At 37.0% G+C, this 23,297-nt stretch overlaps 2 protein-coding genes across 4 annotated transcripts in view; one reads left to right on the forward strand and one right to left on the reverse strand.

The window, feature by feature from the left end:
• The first annotated feature begins 2,172 nt into the window (after positions 1–2,172).
• Positions 2,173–9,134, forward strand: csf3a (colony stimulating factor 3 (granulocyte) a). Of its 3 annotated transcripts, XM_079852180.1 has the most exons (6): positions 2,173–2,224; positions 2,543–2,706; positions 3,386–3,493; positions 4,256–4,393; positions 4,879–4,954; positions 8,992–9,134. In XM_079852180.1, the coding sequence occupies exons 1-6, from the start codon at positions 2,212–2,214 to the stop codon at positions 9,117–9,119; spliced, it is 627 nt and encodes a 208-aa protein (XP_079708306.1). In that variant the 5' UTR covers positions 2,173–2,211; the 3' UTR covers positions 9,120–9,134. The 3 variants fall into 3 exon arrangements, with proteins under 3 accessions (XP_079708306.1, XP_079708305.1, XP_079708307.1); XM_079852179.1 differs by lacking the exon at positions 8,992–9,134 and having other exon boundaries at positions 4,879–6,041; XM_079852181.1 differs by lacking the exon at positions 8,992–9,134 and having other exon boundaries at positions 4,256–4,351; positions 4,879–6,017.
• Positions 9,135–11,298: 2,164 nt separating this feature from the next.
• Positions 11,299–23,297, reverse strand: part of med24 (mediator complex subunit 24) — a 32,420-nt gene continuing 20,421 nt past the window's right edge. The window contains exons 22-26 of the mRNA XM_079851069.1: positions 15,606–15,699; positions 14,547–14,646; positions 13,719–13,799; positions 13,453–13,601; positions 11,299–12,183 (exon numbers count right to left, since the gene is read on the reverse strand). Of these exons, the coding sequence (XP_079707195.1) occupies positions 12,067–12,183; positions 13,453–13,601; positions 13,719–13,799; positions 14,547–14,646; positions 15,606–15,699 (541 nt within the window). The 3' untranslated portion in view covers positions 11,299–12,066. The remainder of the gene's footprint in view (positions 12,184–13,452; positions 13,602–13,718; positions 13,800–14,546; positions 14,647–15,605; positions 15,700–23,297) is intronic.

Genomic DNA, 23,297 nt, shown 5'->3' on the forward strand with positions numbered 1-23,297 from the left:
CAACTTCCCCTTTCTCTGTCTGTGAAGCTGTCTGTCTGTTTCTGTTTTCTCTCCAACTCTCACAATGAAAACAGACAAATCTTTTTCTGGTAAAATTGGGCATTTCATACTGTTGATGTACATGATGCGATGGTGAAGTCACATATATTTTGCTTATGTCTTACACATTATACTGCTTTCCTTAGAAACCTCTCTTCCCCTTTCCCCTCATCTCGATTACACTATCTCTTCCCCCCTGCTTCCTTTGATGGAAACTCTGCCTGTGAGATTACACAACACCATACATTTCTACCATGTGCTCAGTGTCATCATGACAGAGTAAGAAATCTATCTATCTATCTATCTATCTATCTATCTATCTATCTATCTATCTATCTATCTATCTATCTATCTATCTATCTATCTATCTATCTATCTATCTATCTATCTATCTATCTAGTTAGATATAATAGTTAAAAAAAAAGGTTTTTCTTACCTCTGGACTGACATCATTCTAACAATGAATCTAATATGTAATTAGTTCAGCAACAATCTCCAAGGAAGCCTAATAAATGTAATCTTGAGGACTATTATTTAAAATAATTATTTTTTATTTTTTATTTTTTTTATTTATTAAATTTCAATAATAACAAAACAAATTATTATTTAAAATAATAATTTGAACTGATTGTGACAGATTGAATTTTGATTAATTTACATTCAATCATTTAGCAGACACTTTTCTTCAGTGTGCACTAGGACAGAATTTCTTACGTAATATATTAGCTCATAGTCGTACCCATTGCAAATGTACACAAACGTATCGAATCAGTAGTGAAAATCCCAGTGTACGTCATAACAGATTGGCAGCGGAAGTTGAGGTTAGTGCAACATGGAATTTCAGGGGTGCATTCATTTAACCCATACAGTACATGACCTTATAAAGCAATACTGATATATTTGAGAGTATCTGTCTCATCACTGTTTCTATTTCTGCTTGGGAGTGAAAGATGATAATTCAGTGGTTCAAAAAATACACTTTGTCTTGTATAATACATGGGAAAGAAAGAGTGCAATACTGACATCAAGAGACTTTTGGGGTCACACAGACTTTGAATACACCCATGCTGAATGAAAGTTAAAGATGGTATTACATCATAATATAATATAATATAATATAATATAATATAATATAATATAATATAATATAATATAATATAATATAATATAATATGTAGTTATATTTTCTCTTGACCATAGATGGCGGAAAAAACTCATATTAACATTTAATGAGTAGCTATGCTCTTATTAACTTTGTCATTTCATCTGAATATCAACATTTGTGAGATTTAGTCATGCTTGATTCATTTATCTAATTTTGTTCTCTGAAAAATAGTGATTTGTGACATATTATAATGAATATCAAATGCTTCTTTGACTATTTGTTATTGAGGGATTTGTGGACACATTCATGTTTTTAGATTTGTGAAGTCATTTTTATTATTATTTTGAAGTCAAAAGGTAAAATTAGACCCTTGGGGTGAGATGGCCTCTATGTAAAAGTCTTGTGCTATTACACGTACAATAGCTGTTTCTATTTATTTTTCTTAACACATTGGCTGATGATGACTGTCCCTCAAAAATCAAAGAAAAAATATTAAATAATATTTTACATACAGACTTGTGGTAAAAAAAAAACAAACTCTGAGCAAACTATCTTAATAATCTTACAAATAAGTTTAATTTACTATATCCAAATTATGCTTTAATAATCTCAGATTTGGTATTATTCTCTGTTCATGATGTTTTATTTTTTAATAGAGTTCAAGTGAATGTAGTAAAAAGTGGCTGTAGTAAAATAAAACTGTCTAGCATTTAGCTACATAATACACTGTATCATAACTCTCATTAATAACATTTAAAAATGACATTGTTCATTTAGTTAGTAAGAAATAACTCGGAACTTTTTTATGATATTTTTGTTTATACTCATATATGAATGTACATGAACTACTGGTCTCTCAAGTATTATATAATGTTTGGTATGATTTATTAATGCATAGTCATCAATAACCTTAAGTATGCTTTGACCCATAATTGGTCTGTCTACGTCAGTGTAAAAAAAAAGAGGAATTTCCCCTGCAGGATATATAAATTCTGAACATGATGGGGCTTTGTTACTGCTGGAGTCTGGTGACTTTGTACATTTTCTTTTTCATTGCTGTTGTTATAATGAACTTCCAGGGTAAGCCTTTTAATTTTTGAATTATATTAAAGAATGATTCTAAAGAATTTTGTTTAATATACTGTTTTCAATAATATTTGCATAATGCTATACTATTTATACCACTTTAATATAGGTTTATAAGATTGATGTATTAAAAAATATAAATGAATAACTGTTTGGAAATAAGTTTGGTAACTACAGTACCAGTCAATTAGAATCAGGTGCATTTATGTGAAATCATGATGTTCAGCCATGACTAAAGCACATGTGAGTGTTTGAGCCTGCGTCACAGTTACGCACTTCTAATTGCGTCTCTCTCTCTCTCTCCTCCTGTAGCTCTGTTATTCACATTAGTGGGAATCGTGGGAATCGTGAGATCTGCCCCTGTCCCTCAGAAATTGGACATTATGGACAAGGAAACTATTGATCAGGCGCACAGTTTAATCAGCAAAATTCTTAAAGATATTCCTACAGTGCACACAGCCTGGATAAACAGCAAGGTAAGCACATCTGTTTCAGGGCTGCACAACGTCCTCCATACTAAGAAGAGTAGTCAATCAATATGGGGTTTTCACTGATTGATTCTTAAAAGTTTTCATTGGGTCCCTCTGAACTTGAATATTTGGTAACATGCTTGCTGTGTAACCTATGTGCATTGGCTTGTGGTTAGGATAGTCTAGTGGTTAAAGATCTGGGCTGGCAATTGAAGAGTTGATCTTTGAACATATCACCATTGTGCCCTGGATTAAGAACTGAACTGAACTGCAAATGTTAATACAAAAATGTTTGCCTTAACTTCATATGCATAGCTATCAGTATATATAACTCTACAAGCATACAATTTTTGGACGCATTTGGACACTTTGGTCACATTTAAATCCGACTGGCATCTCGCCAGATTCTAAAACCTTTCTCAGAATAACCTCACTTTGTAATGAATTTTAAAGGAGTTTCACAGCAGAGTTTCCTAGAGTAACCATCAGTGTAGTTCGCATTAACTGTGGACTGTGTTCGACATTGTCTGACAACCATAACATGTCCAAATACATTTTGGGGCCTCTGTATGCAAATTTACTTTGCTCTGGCATGTCTGTGAGGTTTTAGAGTATGAATCCATGGTGTACAAGAAATTTTGTCCTGTCGTGTTTAAACACGTCAAATGCTTATATTTTCTCTCAGAGTCTGACTTTGGGGCACAACTCAACTAGGCTGCAACTGCAGTACTTAAAGTCACAAATGATACCCTCTGCCCCAGTTCTCCAGAACATCTCTAGTAACTTCAGTCTGGTGAGTTTCATTCCATTTTTATTTATTTTTTTACATGAATGAATGCCATTTGCCAAGTCAAGCATGTCTGTTGCTCTTCATCATACTTAGCTAAGGCTAAGAATATATACAAATCCCTAAAACTGTGTAGTACTGTAAAGTACTGCACCAGTTGTGCCTCAGACATGAATGATATTAGGCCTACTCTTGATTTCTGAGAGATGCACCGAGATGGCAACGAGGCTATTTAATTTGCGATCTGGCTGTGGTCATTTCATTTATAGAGTTACACACACACACACATTAGTGCATAGTGATTTTAGTGGTTTATGCGTAGTATCGTTCTATCCCTTGGCTCAGCTGTTATACAGCAAACACAAGGAGTGACTGTGTCTGCCGAATTCTTTTCCAGTTATTTGGTAGAATTCGTTATTTTGTTTTGAAGCCATTATATGTGCCTTTCTGAATAAGGTATTCAGTTTCTGGAGCATCCGATTGTGCTATTCCTTTTCTAAGCAAATCAAAAAAAAAAAAAAAAAAAAAAAAAACTTGTAAATTAAACAAAAATTATTGAAGTACATTTGACAAGAAAATACTATTTCAGTCTTTCTGCTTCAAAATTTCCTGTTTTAATTTTTTTAAGCCAATTCAGCTAATAATTATTAGGCTTCTTTTATGGACTTCATGATGGCAGATTTTCAGAGGAACACAATTTAAATGACAAATATAACAGGATTGAAAGTTCAGCAAATAAATTGTGAGATCTCTCCGTTGTTGTCACAGGAAACCTGCTTTGCTCACATAGTGAAGGGACTGCAACTACATCTGAATCTCTTGAAAGAGATCAGCAAATCAACCATGCTGAACCAGACAGACAAGGTGAAAGGACTTAAGGCTGAAATTCGAGACCTTATCGACATGGTATGGAGTTAGACTTGGTGACTGTTCTTCTGTTAAACCAAGAGGAAATTTATATGATTGTTTTGTACTACTATTTTGCAGTCTCAGTTCCTGAATTGCATGAGTGTTAGTCATGGCTTGATTTAGAAACTTACTTTCAAGCACTGCTAAATTTAAATCATGTCTGGAATCATATTGCAGTGTCCCTCTTAGGATAGCATTCAAATAGTGTGTTTAATCTAAAGTAATTTAAATAGGGAAAGTCAACCTGGTCTTATGAAAAGTCGTAATAAGATAATATTACGTAAAAAAAATTTACTAATCAAACATATACCTACCAATGAAGCCTATTGTAATAAGAAAAAAAAAACTATAAAAGTCTTACTTATGATCAAAGTGTGTTAGGAGGGTGCAACTTTTGGTTTTATTTCCAAATGCAGTTTAATGGAACTGTCTAATAATATATTGCATGTTTGAATGCTTCATGTATTTATGTATTTTCACAGTTGCAGACACAGGCAGGATTTGACAAGTCAAAGCAGGCATCAGACAACCATCATGATCTGACCAAACATCTGACAGGTGAATACATGACTCAGGTGGCAGCCCACCTCACTCTGCAACAGCTTCAGGACTTCAGTAGTGACGTCCTCCGCAGTATCCTCAGTATGACCTCCGATAAATCCATCTCAGAGAATACTATCACTGTGCAGCTCTAATGCACAAAATGTACTTCAGTTTTAACGTGAACCTTAGTGATGACAACGGTGAATACTGGCCAGGCCAGTAGTTGGCGATGCAACTTTGTAAATAAACATTACACGCCTATTGATTGAACATGTAATTCAAAAATGTATGACATCAACGTTACCACAAAGTAATTTTTTTTTTTTTTTTTTTAAAGTTTACACATAGGCGATAACGGAGTAGTTTTAAAAGAAACTTGCCCTTTGAAATCTGTTTTTTTAAAGTTTGCGTTTTCAGGCCCCCAAAATGCTGTTGTTGTGTGAAAGAACAGCCAAAACGCATAAAACGTTTTCCGTTTTTAGTTGAAAAAGGTGTCGTGTAAATGGCCCCTAATTGGCTGTGTGTTTTTGTTGCATCATTCAGCATCTTTGCTTTCAAGGTAGATAGGTAACTTATTTGTCTCTGGAAAATGTCATGTTGCACCATGAGTTTTCTCAGTATTTTGTGCATTTATTATTATTTATTATTTATTTTGTATTTCACTTAACATCTTATTTATTATTTAATTTATTTATTTACCCTTAAACTACTGTATTTTTCACAATCTGCCTCAGAAAGCAACATATAATTTAACTCAAGATGTGAAATATTTTTCAGTATTATATAATCCTATACAAAGGTTATTTATTGAGCACATGACCTTGTCTCATAAGTTGTTAAATGAGATCATGGTCATTGGATTGATCTCCTGATCTCTGTGAGAACCTACTGCTTTTATTACTCATTTCATGTGATATTATGTTCTTGTTTTTGTTTTTCTTACTTATACAAAAGCACCCATAAATAAGATGTCATTTTATTTTATGTATGGTACAACTAAATATTGTTATTTATTTATTTAAGTGAAGAATACATGTATTTATTTTTGCCATTATTTGTATATGAAATGTTTGGAATATTTGAAGATGTCTCACATTTGATCAAAATAAAAGAAAAAAATATATATTGAAAAGTTTGTGTTTTAAGTCATGCTAAATAACAAAGAAAGAAAGAGAAAAAAAAAACATTTTTGAGGCTAATGAGTGTTAAACATTTATTGTTATTTGTCAGTTGCTCATATTTTCTCTGTGTATTTTTCTGTAATTGAGATGTAATTTTGTCATATTTAGAGAGAAGACAATTAATTAATACATAATGATAACAACCCATTCATTTATAGACAGATAATGCACACCAAGGTGGTTATGTGGCCACGACGCACACATTGTTGTTGTGGTTGGCTGCACAGATCTAAGAAATAACCAAAACAATTTTGCGAAGTGATATGGAACTGTAATGCGGTCGATCAACCTGTACTTCAGCTGTGCATTTACTGAAAATAAAGAGTAAAGGGTGCAACAGTGCCCATCTTTTTCAGCTGCCTTTGTTAAAGTGTTATAAGCCATAAACCAAACCAAACGGCTACGAGGTGAATCCTATTTGAATGATTTGAAGCATGATACTATTTGAAATTGTTAAATGTCCCACGATGGACATAGGGACAATGATCCAGGTCCCAGACGTCCAGCAGGCTGCCCACGATCAGGCTGGCCGGTACCAAATACCTGTGAGTACCTATCAGGCTCTGGTGGATTTAGGCTGTAACCAAACCTCGATCCACCAAAGCCTGATTCAACCTGAGGCATTGGATATGATCCGCATGGTTCGGGTAAGGTGTGTGCATGGGGATGTGGTGAATTATCCACTAATGTCAGCCGTGATTCAATTTAGGGGTCAAAAGCATAGTACAGAGGTGGCAGTTATTAGGTTGCTGATTCTGGGATCAAATTGGCCGGCTTTTAGTGAATTATTGAGAGGGTTATGTGCGGATGTCTCTTGTATTAAGAAAGAGCATGGTAAGCGGGCAGACGTACAGATGGGAGAGGCTGAGCTGGGACCACAGAGACTGGATTCAGGGGAACCGAGTGCAATCGAGAGACAGAATCTCTCGGAGCGTGATGATTTTCCCCTGGAGCAGTCTCAGGATGAGTCGTTAAAACATGCGTTCGAACAGATCCGTGCCATCGACGGTCAGCCTCACCGGCCACTCACCTTTCCCTATTTTTCGATTATTAAAGACAGGTTATATCGAGTGACACAAGACACTCAGACAAAGCAAAATACAACCCAGTTATTAGTACCAAAAAGCCGTCGGGAAATGCTTTTCCAGGCGGCTCATTCTAATCCCATGGCAGGACATTTAGGTCAAATAACGACACTTAATCGTCTCGTGGCCCATTTCTTTTGGCCGGGCATTCACGAGAACGTGCGCAGGTGGTGCGCGGCTTGTCGTGAATGTCAGCTGGTAAATCCGCCGGCCGCCCCAAAAGCGCCATTGTGCCCACTTCCTCTAATGCAGGCCCCCTTCAAGAGAATTGCGATGGACCTCATCGGGCCATTAGAACGATCTGCACATGGACATCGTTTTGCATTAGTGATAGTGGACTATGCAACATGATATCTCGAGGCAGTGGCTCTCTGCAACATCTCGGCTAAGAGTGTCGCGGATGCACGGTTTCGCGTAATCTCCCGGGTGGGGATCTCGAAAGAGATCCTCACTGATCAGGGCACGGCATTCATGTCACGTACATTACGTGAACTTTACGAATTATTGGGCATTAAATCGATTCATACCAGAGTCTATCACCCACAAACGGACGGACTGGTCAAACGGTTTAATCGCACGTTAAAGACCATGATTCGTAAATTCATTCACGAGGACGCCAAAAATTGGGTTGGAACCCCTGTTGTTTGCTGTGCGCGAGGTCCCGCAAGCCTCCACGGGGTTTTCCCCCTTCAAGCTCCTTTATGGACGTCAGCCGCGCGGCGTGCTAGACGTCCTAAAGGAAACTTGGGAAGAAGGACCTTCGGAGAGCCGTAATGAAATTCAGTATGTCCTGGACCTGAGAACAAAACTCCACACCTTGGGGCAGCTCTCAATGGAGAATTTGTTTCACACTCAGGACAGACAGACCCAGTTATACAACAGGGGAACCCGACTGAGAGAATTTTCACCGGGAGATAAAGCCCTTGTATTGCTCCCAACATCGAGTTCCAAATTACTCGCGAAGTGGCAAAGGCCCTTTGAGGTCACACACCAGGTTGGCCATCTCAATTATGAGGTACCTCGAACGGATAGGAACGGGGCACGTCAAATTTACCACCTCAACCTCCTTAAAAAATGGAGTGAGGCGGAGTCAGTGATGCTGGCGACGGTGATTAGTGCGGAAGAAGATCTCGGGCCAGAGGCGAATATTAAACAGCAATCACTCGCACAAGGAGATCATCTTTCACCGTCCCAGATTGCTGATGTAGCCAGCTTGCAGGCAGAATTTGTCGACGTGTTCTCGCTCCTACCCGGTCAAACTAATCTTATTCAGCACCATGTTGAGACCGAGCTGGGCATGGTGGTACGCAGCCGGCCGTATAGGTTACCTGGACACAAAAAGAAAGTTGTTCAGTCTGAATTAGAGGCGATGCTCGAGTTGGGGGTAATAGAAGAATCCCACAGTAATTGGGCGAGGCTGATAGTTTTAGTGCCTAAATTATCTCCTGGGACGAATTCACCCTCTGTTCGGACCACGCGCCCCTCCAGTGGCTCCACCGCATGAAGGATACCAACGCGCGGATCACCCGTTGGTATCTGGCTTTACAGCCTTTTAAGTTCCAGGTGGTCCACAGGCCCGGTGCACAGATGGCTGTGGCCGGCTTTCTCTCCAGGAGGAGGGGAGAGGAGGCTGCAGGCCGAATGGCTCCCCGGCCTGAGTTGGGCAGTGGGGTTATGTGGCAAGGGGGGCGTGGTTTAGCGAAGTCTGTGACAGGGAGAGGATCGGGAGACAGGTGCGGGGTAACTGGGTCAAGTGCAAATGACGAACATCTGTGTGTTGTTTCAGTGATTGGCATGGAGAGACCATATAAAAGCCACGAGGAAACATCATTTGAGGAGAGATTACTGGAGATCGGGGGAACGTTCGTGACTGGAGTGCTAAGCAGACCGAGAGACTGTAAGGACCGCACATAGCTCAACCGAGCGGGGACCAGCACGAGAGCGAGAACGAGGACTTTGGGCTTTGTATGTGAGAGCGCGGAGTGCGCAACCACGTTGTTTTTGTTTATTTTTTGTTTGATTTAATAAAACCCCCTCGATTTTAATTGTAGTGGAAACTCATTTTCTATGCCAATAACGCTTGCTGGTGAAATTTGGATAGTTTAATTGGCAGTTTTCCAGAAAGAAAGTTACATCTGAAAAGGTATTCAAGCTTTTTTAAATATGCATAATAGGTATTTTTTCTCAAAAGAAGGCATATCATTCAGCTGAAATAGGTTTCCAAACTATTTGACCAGGGACCGCCAAATATGATGATCTCCTTATAAAGGAGTCCTAAGGCCTACTGTGTGAGATTGTTTTTTTTTTTTTTTTTTTACAAATCTATAGTAAGAGTCCAATCAAATAAACAGAATGACTGATTTTACTGAGAAAAATAAATAAAGGGTATCCTCTGACAGACACTGTTCTGACGCTGTGGGCACTGGGCATTCCTTGACGTCGAAAGGGCATTATTGACATACAGGATATTATGTAACAAGTTCTGTTTTTATCCAGGTTTTTTTTTTTTTTTTTTTTTTGAGTATTCTTTTCCATTTGATTATACACTGGTATTTCCAAGCCATACAAGTCCTCTGGTTTCGGTCGATTTTTTTTGCTGACTAGCAACAAATTGAGTTTACTCACTAACTACTATGAGTCATGCCCACAGTTAAATTTTTTCTTAATTAGTGGATTATTATTTAAGATACATTAGTGGTTATATCACACATCACTGTTCTCTAATTAAAAATTTGGTTTAACTTTATTTTGATGGTGCCTTTAACACCTTCTGTTGACATTAAGGCATTTTTTAAGACAAAAGCCATGACATAATATTCATCAGCCCTAATTTTCACAAACCTCAAGAGTGTCTCTTAAATAAATTAATCTTTCTTTGTTTTAAGGGATATTTTGGTTTGTCTGAACTGCCTGGGTCAGTTTGCATCAGCTGGATTTGGCATTGTTGGGTTGGTCTTTGTGCTTTGCCTTGCTCTCAAATGTTGAGCAACAACATTTTATGATGGCAAATGTCAAGATTAAAACATTTTTTAAAAAGCCTAACATGAAATAATAATAAAAAAAATCTTGAAAAAAAAAAAAAAGTTTATTTAACCTTTAGACAATAATATATAATTGAGGTTTGCATATGTGTGTTTTTATTTTATTTTATTTTTTTAGGCTATTATGGTTCATAAAGTATGATATAGGAAAATATGGAGTTCATACTTTAGGAAGAACTGAGTGAAACTAAATAATTTGGTGCTGTTAAAAAGTAAAATTCTGATAGCTTAAATCAGTGTAAATGTAAATCAGTTAGATCTTTATAACAATATAGCAGACTAGTTGCATAAAATGCATATTAATATCAGTTGTCACATCTCCCAATGGTATCTCTCAGTAAGATGATATATAATCAAATCTCTGTAGTTTTTATTGTGAGGGCGGGGGTCATATAATGCAATGCTGTACAATGATGATCGAGAGATAAACATTCCTTAAAAGTCTGATGTATCATATTTGATACATTTTAACTTAATGATTTTTTTTAGAACAAAAACAAGTAAACCTAAGTTGATTAGTGCGGTAAATGTTCTTTTTGCAATATTACTAAAAATATAAAAAGTTACTCTAACGTTTACTTTATAAAAATTAGTCAACATTTCACAGCAAAAAGACACGTACTATGTACAGTTTTAGAATATGATATATGGAATTAAAAGTTTAAAAAAGGGTAAAATGTCAGTCAGATGACATAAGGCATGTAGTAGATTGTGAACAAGATCTTGACCAGAAATTGATGCATATATCGATGGAAATAACGTCACACCATTTATTTCCATCAAGAGGAGCATTCGTTTTTGGTCAAGATCTTGTTTTGCCAAGCACTCTGTAAAGTCTACTCCAGCACATCCCAAAGACATTCAATGAATTTAAGGTCTGGACTCAGAAGTGCCAATTCATGTATAAAAATGGTTTTATACACCCTCAACCGTTCTTTCACAATTTGAAATTTCATAGACTCGTTTGTCAGTTCATCCAAACAGCGACTTTCTTTTTGGCTGGGCAGTGTATATTTATAGATATATAAAGAAAATTTGAAACAATGAAAAATACATTTTGTAAATCTTATTTTAATCAAAGAATTAAATTCGGGCAGATTGAGAAAAGGTGGCCAACTAATGCTAAAATACACACCTCCCATTAGTTGTTCCAATGAACACAGATAATATCTAACGGTACATATTATCCACAGACAGATATTTCTTAGTGTGAAACCAGAGATGATTCTGAATGTTCAGTGGAAATCTAATAAGTATCCGCTGCTGAACAAACGCTTTTGCTCATGTTTGTTGACAGGCGTAGAGTGCAACATATCAAGACAATTTTAAAAAGACACTTCAATGAGAAGCAACATCTCTAACAATTTTACCATTTTATTGGAATTTTAGTAAAAATATACAATTTTAGAGTTCTCGTATTTTGCAGGAAATCCAAATCACAGTCATTGTTTATAAAAACACAAAAAAGTTGTCAACAGGCAATAATGCATGAACTGTTAAAACGTATATAAAAACAAACATTATACCACAATGTTACTTTATGTTTCCACTTCTGAGTGATGGAAATAAATGTCAAATTAATGTGAACAGTCAGCTGCCAGCTACTCTCTGTGTCTCAAATCAGAACTAACACTGAGCTGTCCTCAAGACGACAGACGTAAACGCAACATCACAACCCACCCCAACCCCCAGTGGTTACTGGAAGCTTATGTAGATGATGAGAAATTACTCTTTTGGGAAGGGAGGTCGTAGCAGTTTCCTCACTCTTGCACACCCATCAAAACCACATATTCCTATAGGCGTGCTGGAGTGAATGTCCTCTATAGAGCAGCGATGGCTTTAGCTGCCATCCTCCGGCCCAGGGGAAGGCTCAAGTCTGTGATGGACAGCACAGTTTTGGGTTTTGCAAGTGCCTGAAGCTTCACCAGTTCTGAAATCTGTGAAGACATATTCAAAAAGTAAAGGTTTTCCATACTAAAATTTAGAGCTGAACAATCATTTTAACTGATAATAATAATTTATGCCAATAAAAAAAAAAAAAGGATTGAGATAACTCTTTTTCAGTGTCCTTCCAATGTACTTACTGTAGTAATAATAACAGTTAATTATGCACAATTACATGCAACTAACTCTAAACCAAACCCTACCCTATAGTAAGTACATGTTGTTAATTAATATTACTCAGTACTTAAATGTATAATTACACTGTAACAATGACACCTTAATTATTGATATTATTGATCAAGACTTCTCATTTGAGAATTTTCTTTGGTTACACTTTATTTTACGTTGTCCTTGTTACAGTGTAATTATTCATTTAAGTACTGAGTAATATCAATTAACAACATGTACTTAATATTGGGTTTTGCTTTAGTTTAGAGGTAATTGCATGCAAAAATGCACAATTTAATGTAAATAAAGTGTTACCATTTCTTTTTACATTTCATTAGAATTTTTGCACATTCATATAAGCACAAATCAAGAGAACGCCAACTCATACGCAGGGTTTATTTTATCTCATCTAGTTTCTTGAATTATTATATGTATTATTTACATCAACACACACTCAACATTATGAAAAATGGTAAAACCTTAATTCTTAATATTAATTCCAGATATTCCAAATTGTTAATTTTTTCCTATTAAAACAACAAAACTTTGTATTGTAGCACAGAGGTTGCACAAGTGCATCCACAATCGCAAACATTTATTATAGTCAGTCACTGAGAATGTTTGATCCCAGATTTAGTCATAGCAAATAGCACAAGCGGCCCCATGAATGAACACAGTTTGGCTGTATTAAGCTTTCTTTTGAGCAGAATAAATCGCAATGAAGATCGCTAAACTCCAACAAACATGTTTGTCAGCGTTTTCAGATCATCAGCGCTTTATGCAGTGCAGAGAGAGCATGTGCACATGGTTGCCAGGTTGGGAAGATTAAGTAAAACACTGGGCAGAAATGTATCCACAGAAAAGCTCTGATTGGGGGGGGGATTTAAACTCTTGACATCTGGTGACCAAAGCAAGGCAAGATATCAGCAATGTCAAATTATAAATATCAAGCAGACGATTATACCAATTTAAGTGAGAGAAGCAGAAATTTTAATCATGATTCAAATACGATTAATTGTGCAGCTTTACCAGAATGCTGAATGTATATCAGTGTGTGTGTTGTGCATGTATAGTACTGTAGATGATTCCCTCACCATGGTAAAGGGCAAAAATTGCAAGATACTGCCCCGGCTGCCCTGTTCTGAACACTCCACACACTCCTCGATAAAGCTCTGAACAAACTGTGTGTGAGGGCCTGCTGTCTTAGACCCCAAAAGAGAGGAAATCAACAGGAACAGATTTGCTAGAAAGAAAAAAAAGAGACAAGAATCTGCTTGTAAGCACGGCTTGTAAGAGGTAGTGCAGTGGTTATTTAATCTATATAGTGGGACTAAATGTTCATCAGATATGCAGCACAAACCTAGCACTCTGTTGAGAGGATCTCTCATATTGACGGTGTGAAGCTGAGAGGCAGACAGTGAAGTGCTCATGGAACGGTCACCTAGAAAGTTTTAACAGACCAAAATGGTGTAACATACGTAGAAACCGTAAAAAAAAATTGTACTATGTCACAGTGGATATCAAAGCAGATTTCACTATACTTCCCTTTCTCGGTTTACTGCATGAATAAAACCAACACTTTCATTTTCAGCTCTTCCTCCTTTTTTAGTGAAAGTGACAAAATAGTCAATGCTTCCAGAAACTTCTTATAACAATACAGTTTTCTCGATATTCTCACTTTCTATTTTCTATCTATCCATTTACGTTTATTCATTGAGCAGATGCTTTTATCCAAAGTGGCTTACAAATGAGGAATGCAACAAGCGATTCAAGCGGGGGGGGTCTATATTTTTTAGTGAAGTAACAGTAATCTTAAAGGCGTTTAAAAATATTTGAATGAATTCAGCAAATAATCTTAATCTAAATGAAGGAAATGAACAAAAATGTTTTTTTGGTTTGTCTTTGGCAAATTATTTTTGGAAAATTAGTTTCATCCATTGTGTCATGGGCATATTGAGTGATACTGCCACAGGAAGCTCAAAACTATCGCAAGCTATGTTGCATTTTTGTGGGGATTTTTCTGCAAAATTTACATCTTACTATTATTGCAGCATAGGCAGATTTGGTTAACAAGTTTCTAGATTGACTGACAGATAAAAACCGCACATTAATCCTCAGATGGACGTGATTATAATGCAGTTGTTGTTTTTTGTGCAGCTTGTGTTAAGTGGGGCAGGCAGGAAATGACCTGGACTTGACAGCATGACAGTCTCGTCCTCATTGGAGCTAAGCAGACGCATCAGTTTAGATGGCTGTGTGTCATCCAAAGGGAACAGGCTGGTGTAGTCCTACAACCAATGAGAGAACAATGAGTGAGACTTAAATTTTAGTTTAAGTTTTAAGAAGTATGTGCTAAAGGGGTAAGACATACATGTGTTAATTATGCAAATGTCTGTAAGCATACACAGCATGACTGAGTTCAGTTAAAGTGCCCCATTATGCTTTTTCAGACATTACCTTTCATGTAGTGTGTAATACAGATGTTTGTGAATGTAAAGGTCTGAAAAGTTCTAAAGATCAAAGTAAACAATAAATGGAGTTATTATCTGTCTCCCAAAGAAAAAAAGATAGATTTTGAACTGCCTGAAACTGTCTTACTTCCTGCCCAGACCTACGTAGGCTTGTAACAAATTTGTATAATGCCAGCCTATGGTCTTCATAGGCTGCCCACGAACAACGTCTACTTTGACCCGTCCTCAAACACCAGTTGTAGCCGAGGACTGGAAGAGATTAGTTTCCTGTTGTCAACATGTCGAGAAGACGCAGTTTTCTGCGCTGTGAAAGCAAATCCACTTAGCAAGCAATTATCAAGGATGAGGACCTGGGCTCAAATTGATACGGTAAAATTGTAACTGCTCATATCACTGTGGCTCAAGTGCTAAGGAAGCCTCTGGAGCAGAAATTTAGATACAGTCATTCAAACAGGCATTTCCTGACACACGCTGTAAGCGGTAGACCAATCACAACAGACTGGGCATTCTGGCCAATCAGAGCAGAGTAGGCTCTCTGAAAGGAGAGGGTTTAGAGAGACCAAATCCTTTATCGAACCTTTTCAGACACTGTGAGAAAGGAGGTGATGCTGCAATATATATATCATGAAAAAGTGTAGGTGTTTTTTTGACCTTGTAAGCATGTAAACCTATTAGGTCTCCTAGTAGGAGACATCCAAAACAAAATTAGGAATCTTTACAAAAGCATAATAGAGGCAATTTAAAACATAAGCTGTGTAAGAAACAGTGTAACAAACCTCTATATCCTCACGTTGTCTCTTGCGCTGTCGTGCCGATGCTTGACCCTTATGATGAGACGAGTAAGAACTGAGAGCACACCACACTGACAACCTATAACACACACATTATCATTTTTTCATAAAGACTTTATGAAATCAAAATAGGATTTCTGTGACTTTTAGTTAGTTTTGAAGTTAACATCTGGGTCAATGACATGGTGTGTCAATTCTGGTGTCCAAAGCATATTCATAATATTTTAAAAATAATAAAAAAAATTATACATTTTTAAATGCACTTCATTAAATGACTCAACTTCCCCCTCTTTAATTGCTCATGTGAGAATTCATAATAAATGAACTAATGAACTCAAAAGTCCCAAAATGTCATTACGGGTAACTGTCCCGGCTTAAAATCTGAATACAAAAATATGACAAAAATGTAAAAAATATAAATAAAAGTATTTCAAATCTACTTGGGCATAATTCTATTGATGTTTTCAATGATACCTACAAATATAGTGATAATACTAAGCTTATTTACATTTTTATGACAAAGACTTTTGTCTCCAAATTGTGATTTCTCTAATGTCATTCCTGGATAACAGACATCAATGACCATTTTGGACCATAATGCATTTTGGTATGTCATGTGACACAATATTGTATCAAAAAGACGACCATGAAGGAGCACCAGAACATGTGCAAAGGTCAGTAAGCGTCACTAAAGTGACATAAAATGTTGATATTTTGACATTTTCGGTCACTGGTGCACTTTGTAGCAATAGCATGTGTCCTTTTGGATAACACTAATAAAACATGTATAATGTTTTTATATAAAAAAAACCTAGGTTACATAATTAAATAGGTTATATAATTATACATTTAAGTACTGAGTAATATTAATTAACTACACGTACTTACTCTAGGGTTAGGGTAGGATTAGGATTTGGTTGAGGGTTAGTTGCATGTAATTGTGCATAATTTACATACATAACAAGGACACTGTAAAATAAAGTGTTACCAACAACTATCTATTTGATCTAAAAGATTACCTTAAAGTAATGATAGCTAAGATGTAGTTTTCCAAAGGTGGTTAAGTTAGTGCCTGATTACAAAGAAAAATATTTGTTTTGTCATTCCTGGATAACATATCATTCTTGGATAACAAAAAATCTCAGTTAGCCAGGACATGCCATCCTTTATACAGAATGACATATGCATAACAATCTAGTTTTTAATTAACATTTGTAAAATTTTAGGCATAGTTATTATAGTTCTGTTATTAACATGATTTACATAAATCATGTTCATGTTTTTTGCCATATTTTTCCTGTCATTCATCTTGATTTCATATGATTCAATGAGTCACAAGGGTCATTATCATTGAATTGAATTTTGTAATGTTAATGGTCAAATCTAGCCTAGAAATCTAGATGCACCCTAGCGGCAGCTAAATTTATTTTGCAGCCAGTGTAGACTAGCAACTCTCCGTTGACTTTCAAGCAGGAAAAACCAAACTCTAGTCAGGCCAATCACATCGTGTATAGAGTAGGCGTGGCGGGCTTAACATAATGACGACAGAGTTGCGACGGTTCCCTGCTACTTGAAAACAAAGAATGGCGGCTGCTGCTGGCGAACAGTCTTTCGAATCGGCTTTGGCCGCGACTCTGGAGGACTAAGGAGTTAAGCTGTTCTTTGAGAAAAGAAAGAACGGCACTTAAGTCATTCTTAAAAAAGGAAGATGTGTTAGTAGTTTTGCCGACCAGATACGGCAAAAGTTTAATCTATCAACTAGCTCTCCGCTGGTGGGAAAACGCTCTGGTTGGTTGTAGCGCTGTCCTATTGCGTGCAGAGGGAATTTGAAAGACAGCCGTTTAACCCGCCCCTCGGATTGAGCCGTGCCTATGGTGAGTTGCCAGACCTAACATCTTGATGTAGGTCTGGCTTGCCAGGCTAGGTCAAATCATGAATAATGTAATCATATTTATTAATACATCAACATTTTATTAAAGCTTTAGTATAGCTTCTGGTGTGTTAAGGTCAATTCTGTCCTTCCAGATGCCTCTGTCTAATAAAGAGAGGCAGAGACGGTTCAGAGCCAGGATAAACGCAGATGCAGAAGCTAGGGCTGAGTATCTTTGAAGAAAGAGAGCAAGGTATTATAGTGATGACTCAGTGGAATGATAATGTGCAGTAACAAGCAAACTTAATTAAAATATTAACACTCATTTGCAATAAGCCTAAATGTTTCAGCTGTATAATGTGTTGGACTATACCCTTGGCCATTGTTTATGAAGCATTATAGTTTTACAGATTTACTGTAATATTTTGAAAATATGATTGTAATTAAATTGATGTAATTACAACCTGCATCTAATACTCATTATTATTGTGTGTAGCTACTACAAATCAAGGTCAATTCCCAAAAAGCCTGTACAGCAGATGATCCCTTCTGCTGCAAGAACAAAAGAGAGCAGTGGAGGGTAAACCAGAGGAATTGGAGGGAAAGATTAAAGCAGATCAATGAATTAATGAACGACACTCCAGTCTCAATTGATGAGTCTAATCTTGAAGAACCCCAACACAGAGAGCCAGATAACCCTCAAGAGAATGTTCAGCCACTTGCTTCGATTACTCCAGAAAGAAATGGCAACGTGCAAACAAAAAACGCAAACAAAAATAAACTAAAGAATGAAATGGTCAAACTTCAGACAACTTGCTCTGTCAAAAAAAAAAAAAAAAAAGAGAGAAACTACGAAAATGTTTAACAAACCAATAGTAGAGCACATCAATGAAAAACGCAAGTCACAGGGAGCCAAGAAGCTTGCTGCAGTAAAGAAGGCAGAGGTTACTCACTTCCTGTGTAGGGATGAAAATAGTAGACTTCTACCAGGAAAAAAAAAGACAGTTCAAAGAAGAGTCCTACAAAAACCAATGAAAGAGTTACATTTACAATACAATACAGAAACACAAAAGGAACTCACACTTGTCATACAGACAGTTTGTGCGCTTGCGCCCCTTCTACATAGCGGAACCTAAAACAAGTGTTTGCAACACATGCGCCTTCATTGACCACGAAAATGTCCAGATGCTTGTGGAGAAACTATTTCAAAGTGGCTTTGTAAAAGTGGCAATGATTTCAGAGTTGTTGGCATCCATTGTGTGTGATCCTCTAAGAAAGGATTGTCTGTATCGTGTCTGTGTTAAGTGCTGTTGCAAAGAAGTGGAAAGAGATCCTCAAGAACAGAACACCACCACCACATGGCTACAGTGGGAAAGGGTCAAGACCGTTCAAAGGTCAAGAATTCACAAACTTTGTGAAAAAAAAACAGAATGTGGAACGTGGCAGGACCTACAAAGAATGCTGAATGAAAAACTTGATCTGCTTGCCAAACATCACTACAACTGGATACACCAGGTTGAGCAGTGCAGACAAGTGGATTTCTCTGAGAACTTGCAAGCTCCACACCGAGAAGTTGTAAACAGGCCACAATTCACACCAGTGTGGTCTGCATATCAGATGGGAGTCAATCATATGCCACAATCTCACACAGTCTACGTCATGATGAAAGAGATGTGTGGGCACACTTTGAGTCAATTTTAAAGAAGTTGAAGGAGCAGAATCCCACTCTTACAACCATCCATTTCATGAGTGACGGGCCTGTTACCCAATACAGAAATAAGCGCAACTTTTGACCACACTGCCGTTTATTTTGGGCTTCAAGGAGGTGACCTGGAATTTCTCTGAGAAAGCCCATGGTAAGGGTGCACCAGATGGCGTGGGTGGCGCTGTAAAGCGCACGGCTGATCAGAGGGTGAAAATGGGAGAAGATATTCAGACACCAAAAGAGCTCTATGAAGCTTTACAGAGCACAGCCTCTTCAATCAAGTACTTTTGGGTGTCAGAAGAGGACATCCTAAGACAAGATGAAGCTGTACCGGAGAAGCTGCCTGTTGTGAAGGGCACAATGAAAATTCACCAAATTGTGTCTCTTACCCCTGGACTGTTTAGGCACAGAGAGCTGTCCTGCTTCTGCAGCCGGGGGAAGGGTAACTACTATGACTGCTTCAGTCCCAATGAAGTGGACATGAATTGCATAGATGTGTGTGAATTACCCACCAATGCTCCAGCAACAACACCACATCTTACTATGACACCAGATATTGTTGGAAGGTTTGTGATTGTTAAATATGATGCCCAGCCATTTGTAGGCCAAGTCCTGAATCTGGTGGGTGATGATGAACTTGAAGTGAGCTGCATGCGACAGACAATGGGCAGAAACGCCTTTGTGTGGCCAACCACCCCAGATGTAATATTTTATTACATATCGGACATGCAAGCCATCCTATCGGGGGGCCTGAGCCATTAAGAAACCGCTCGTCACAGCTATGTTTCCCAGACTGGGAGAAATTCCAAAACATGTGGTAGTCACATGCCCACACTCATTGGGTGTCAAAGGTTCCAATCTTCAGTGTCACAGAACAGAAATGTCTGAAGTTCATTTGGAAATGTTTAAAAGTTCCAATCTTCCCCTCATTAACAGTGCTGTGAATTCATCTGATTAACTACGTTTAATCGTTATACAAATGGTTACGTGAATACTTACAATGTCACTCATTCAGTAAGTATAATTTCTAATGTATGTAATGTTATTACCAAATCAAATGTAGGTACAAAATGTATGAAATATGTTAAGTATTATATGTTTTATTACAAAATGTATGAAATGCTGTTGCATTTAAGTGTTGGCTGAATTAATTTGCATTAAAAAAAAAAAAAAGTTGATTGACACGTTTTTAATGATTTAAAAAAAGTTTAGTGTCTCTTACTTTGTTTCAAGTTTGAGTGTTGGAAAGAAAAATGATACCTAGGATGGCTTTTATGGTAATCCAGAAAAATATTGCAGAATGTCCTTCCGTCTAACAGTATGTCATTCCGACTAACACTGACACAGGAAATTAATTTAACCCATATTTGTGTGTTAGATTACACAATTCTGTTTTTTGTTGAGTTAAGGATAAAACAATTTACTTTATTGGAAAACATTTTGAAACATTTTCCAGCTTTTTTTTTTTTTTTTTGGTTCTGAATTTTGAGTTATAAGCAGCCAAAAATGAGCCCATGTCTATATGAAATTGATTATATTAATTGTGATTAAACTGTAGTTTTCCGAGCACTAATTGTTTGTTGAGCTCCAATTATGGATATCAGTACATTTGTATATGCCAACAATGGTAGAAATGTAATTAATTAAAAAATTCATTACGTTACCCAGGAATTACATTTTCATGGGGAAAAAGATCTGATTCACCAAAAAAATGGTTAATTTCATTCTTGAAATGTGTACATGTCATTGCATTACATACACAACACTCTTATAAGTATAGAAAGTCCTAAAATTTGAATTTTTTGCCATCCCCCCCCCCCCCACCCCACCCCACATCCCACATTTTTAATTCTTATCTGTCATTCAACCATCTACATGCTAATATACTTTGAAAGGTTGACAGAAAAGACATTTAAATTGTAGTCTCTCCTCTGCGCTAAAGCAGGTGTTCCCCCATGCAAATTCTGTCAGATGAAGGTTTACATCTAGTAAGGGTGATTGACTTCATATAAATGTTCATTTAACTAACTGTAACTAAATTTAAAAAAAGAGAAACCAAGAAAAAAGCCTGACAACTTCATATTCATCACAACGGATGTCCGTTTTGAATCTCAGACTGAAAAAAAGAGGAAGCAGATGAAAGAAAGCAAGTCAAAAGAGGAAAAAAGAACTTCAGAGTTCATTCATACATAAATTCGTCATTCATGAATAGGGTTGGGAATAGAAAGAAATTTTCCGGTTCCCGATAAAAAAAATAGTAGTAAGAGGATAATGCACAATCCTTTTTGTCTGTTATGTCTTATACTTGTCAAATGAGTTTAACAGACTGTTAATGTCAACAAATTCAACATATTATTTAGCAATTTTTCCCCAAAAAAAATTTTCCTAAGGAAAATAAACATTTCTGCATTCTCTAGGATAATTTGGGACCTCTCCTATAGCTTATTGCATCTCCAGCAGTGGAAAATACCCTCTCAGAAGGGGTAGAATATGCTTGAACACATGTAAAATCCAGAGAGGTGAAACATAAGATTTTTAAAATCGGTTTGAATGATTGATTAATGAAGACTTCACTTGTTTCATTAACGGATGAATCAGCGCTCTAGCAGTTAATAAAAAGAACTGCATGCGTCTTGCGGAAGAACATTGTAGACGGTTCTTTATGTCTATGACGCGGGTGAGTGACGCGAGTGAGTCACGCAGGCACTGGGCTACTCCACAGGGATGCTGACCCGACCGGTGTAAAGTAGTCCGAGACTAAACGCTTATTACAGGCTTACCGCAGTAATTCAGGATAAGACAAACACTAACGATTTTCGGTTCCCAACCCTATTTATGAATCATGTTCAAAACAACAACAACAACAACAAAAAAAAAAGCACAAAAATAAATAAATACAATTAAGTTAGATAATCTTATAATAAAATTCAAATCAATATAAATTGTATTTATAATAAGATGTTAAATAAAATAATTTTAAGCCACCATGTGTCTCTTTTGGAATTGTTCTTTTAAAAAAAAAATAAAAAAAAAAAGTTGTTAATGGGGAATGGGGAATATATATATATATATATATTTTAAAAAGTTTTCATTTTAATTGTATAGGTTTTTTTGTATTTCAATTAAAGGTGGTATCAGCGATTTCAGGCCCAAACATAAATGTTCACATTCATCTAATCTTACCTAACGATCCGCTAGCTGCCCGACCCATAAACGCGTCTCTGTAGGCAGCCTAGGCTCTGAGATCTGCACACAAAAACAGTTGTTTTCACCCGTTTTAGCCAAACACTCAAAACCCAAACAAATAGTGTTCCAACCAATCACCGACAGGGGCGGGTGTTGTGAGGTTTTCGCGTGCAGCCGAGAGCTGGTAAGTCCCGCCCCTTCCGCAAAACCCCGCTGGACCTCAAAGTTGAAAAACCGTCAATGCAAGTGAATGGGAGAAAATAATTATTTTCTGGTCCCGTTTGAATTGTGCCATGAATGTGAACATATGTTGTCTGTGAATTTTTTATAGAACTTTTCGTGTAAAGAATGATACAATTTAGCGGGTAGAAGTTTGATACGGTTAGACTTTGTGTGAGAGCACTTTGTGGACTACAACTCTCGACGCGTTTGAAACGTCACCACCACTCGCACACGGACTAGCTCACGGATCCCGCTAAACATGGCTGTGTCTTTAATGCACTTCACCGCCTTCTTTCAGGGAGAGGACAAAATCGTTGAAGTTGGCGAAAACCACGGGTAAGTCAACTTTATGGGGTGACGTCACATAGGCGACATGTAGTCTTTCTCGTTATGTCTTTTCCACAACTGCTAGCTGAAGAATCATACCATATACTGTCAAACTCGTAACATGAAAAGTTATATAAAAAATTCACAGACAACATATGTTCACATTCATGGCACAATTCAAACGGGACCAGAAAATAATTATTTTCTCCCATTCACTTGCATTGACGGTTTTTCAACTTTGAGGTCCAGCGGGGTTTTGCGGAAGGGGCGGGACTTACCAGCTCTATAGGCAGCCGTGCACGAGCGCAAAACCTCACAACACCCGCCCCTGTCGATGATTGGTTGGAACACTATTTATTTTGGTTTT

This window comes from Squalius cephalus (assembly GCF_949319135.1).
Source record: "Squalius cephalus genome assembly, chromosome: 19".
NCBI classification, from domain to species: Eukaryota; Metazoa; Chordata; class Actinopteri; order Cypriniformes; family Leuciscidae; genus Squalius; species Squalius cephalus.

Excerpts from the sequence above, each read along its gene's own strand:
- csf3a (XM_079852179.1), top strand. Across the intron at positions 2,707-3,385 it reads CAGCCTGGATAAACAGCAAG|AGTCTGACTTTGGGGCACAA; the intron begins GTAAGCACATCT and ends ATTTTCTCTCAG. Across the intron at positions 3,494-4,255 it reads TCTCTAGTAACTTCAGTCTG|GAAACCTGCTTTGCTCACAT; the intron begins GTGAGTTTCATT and ends TTGTTGTCACAG.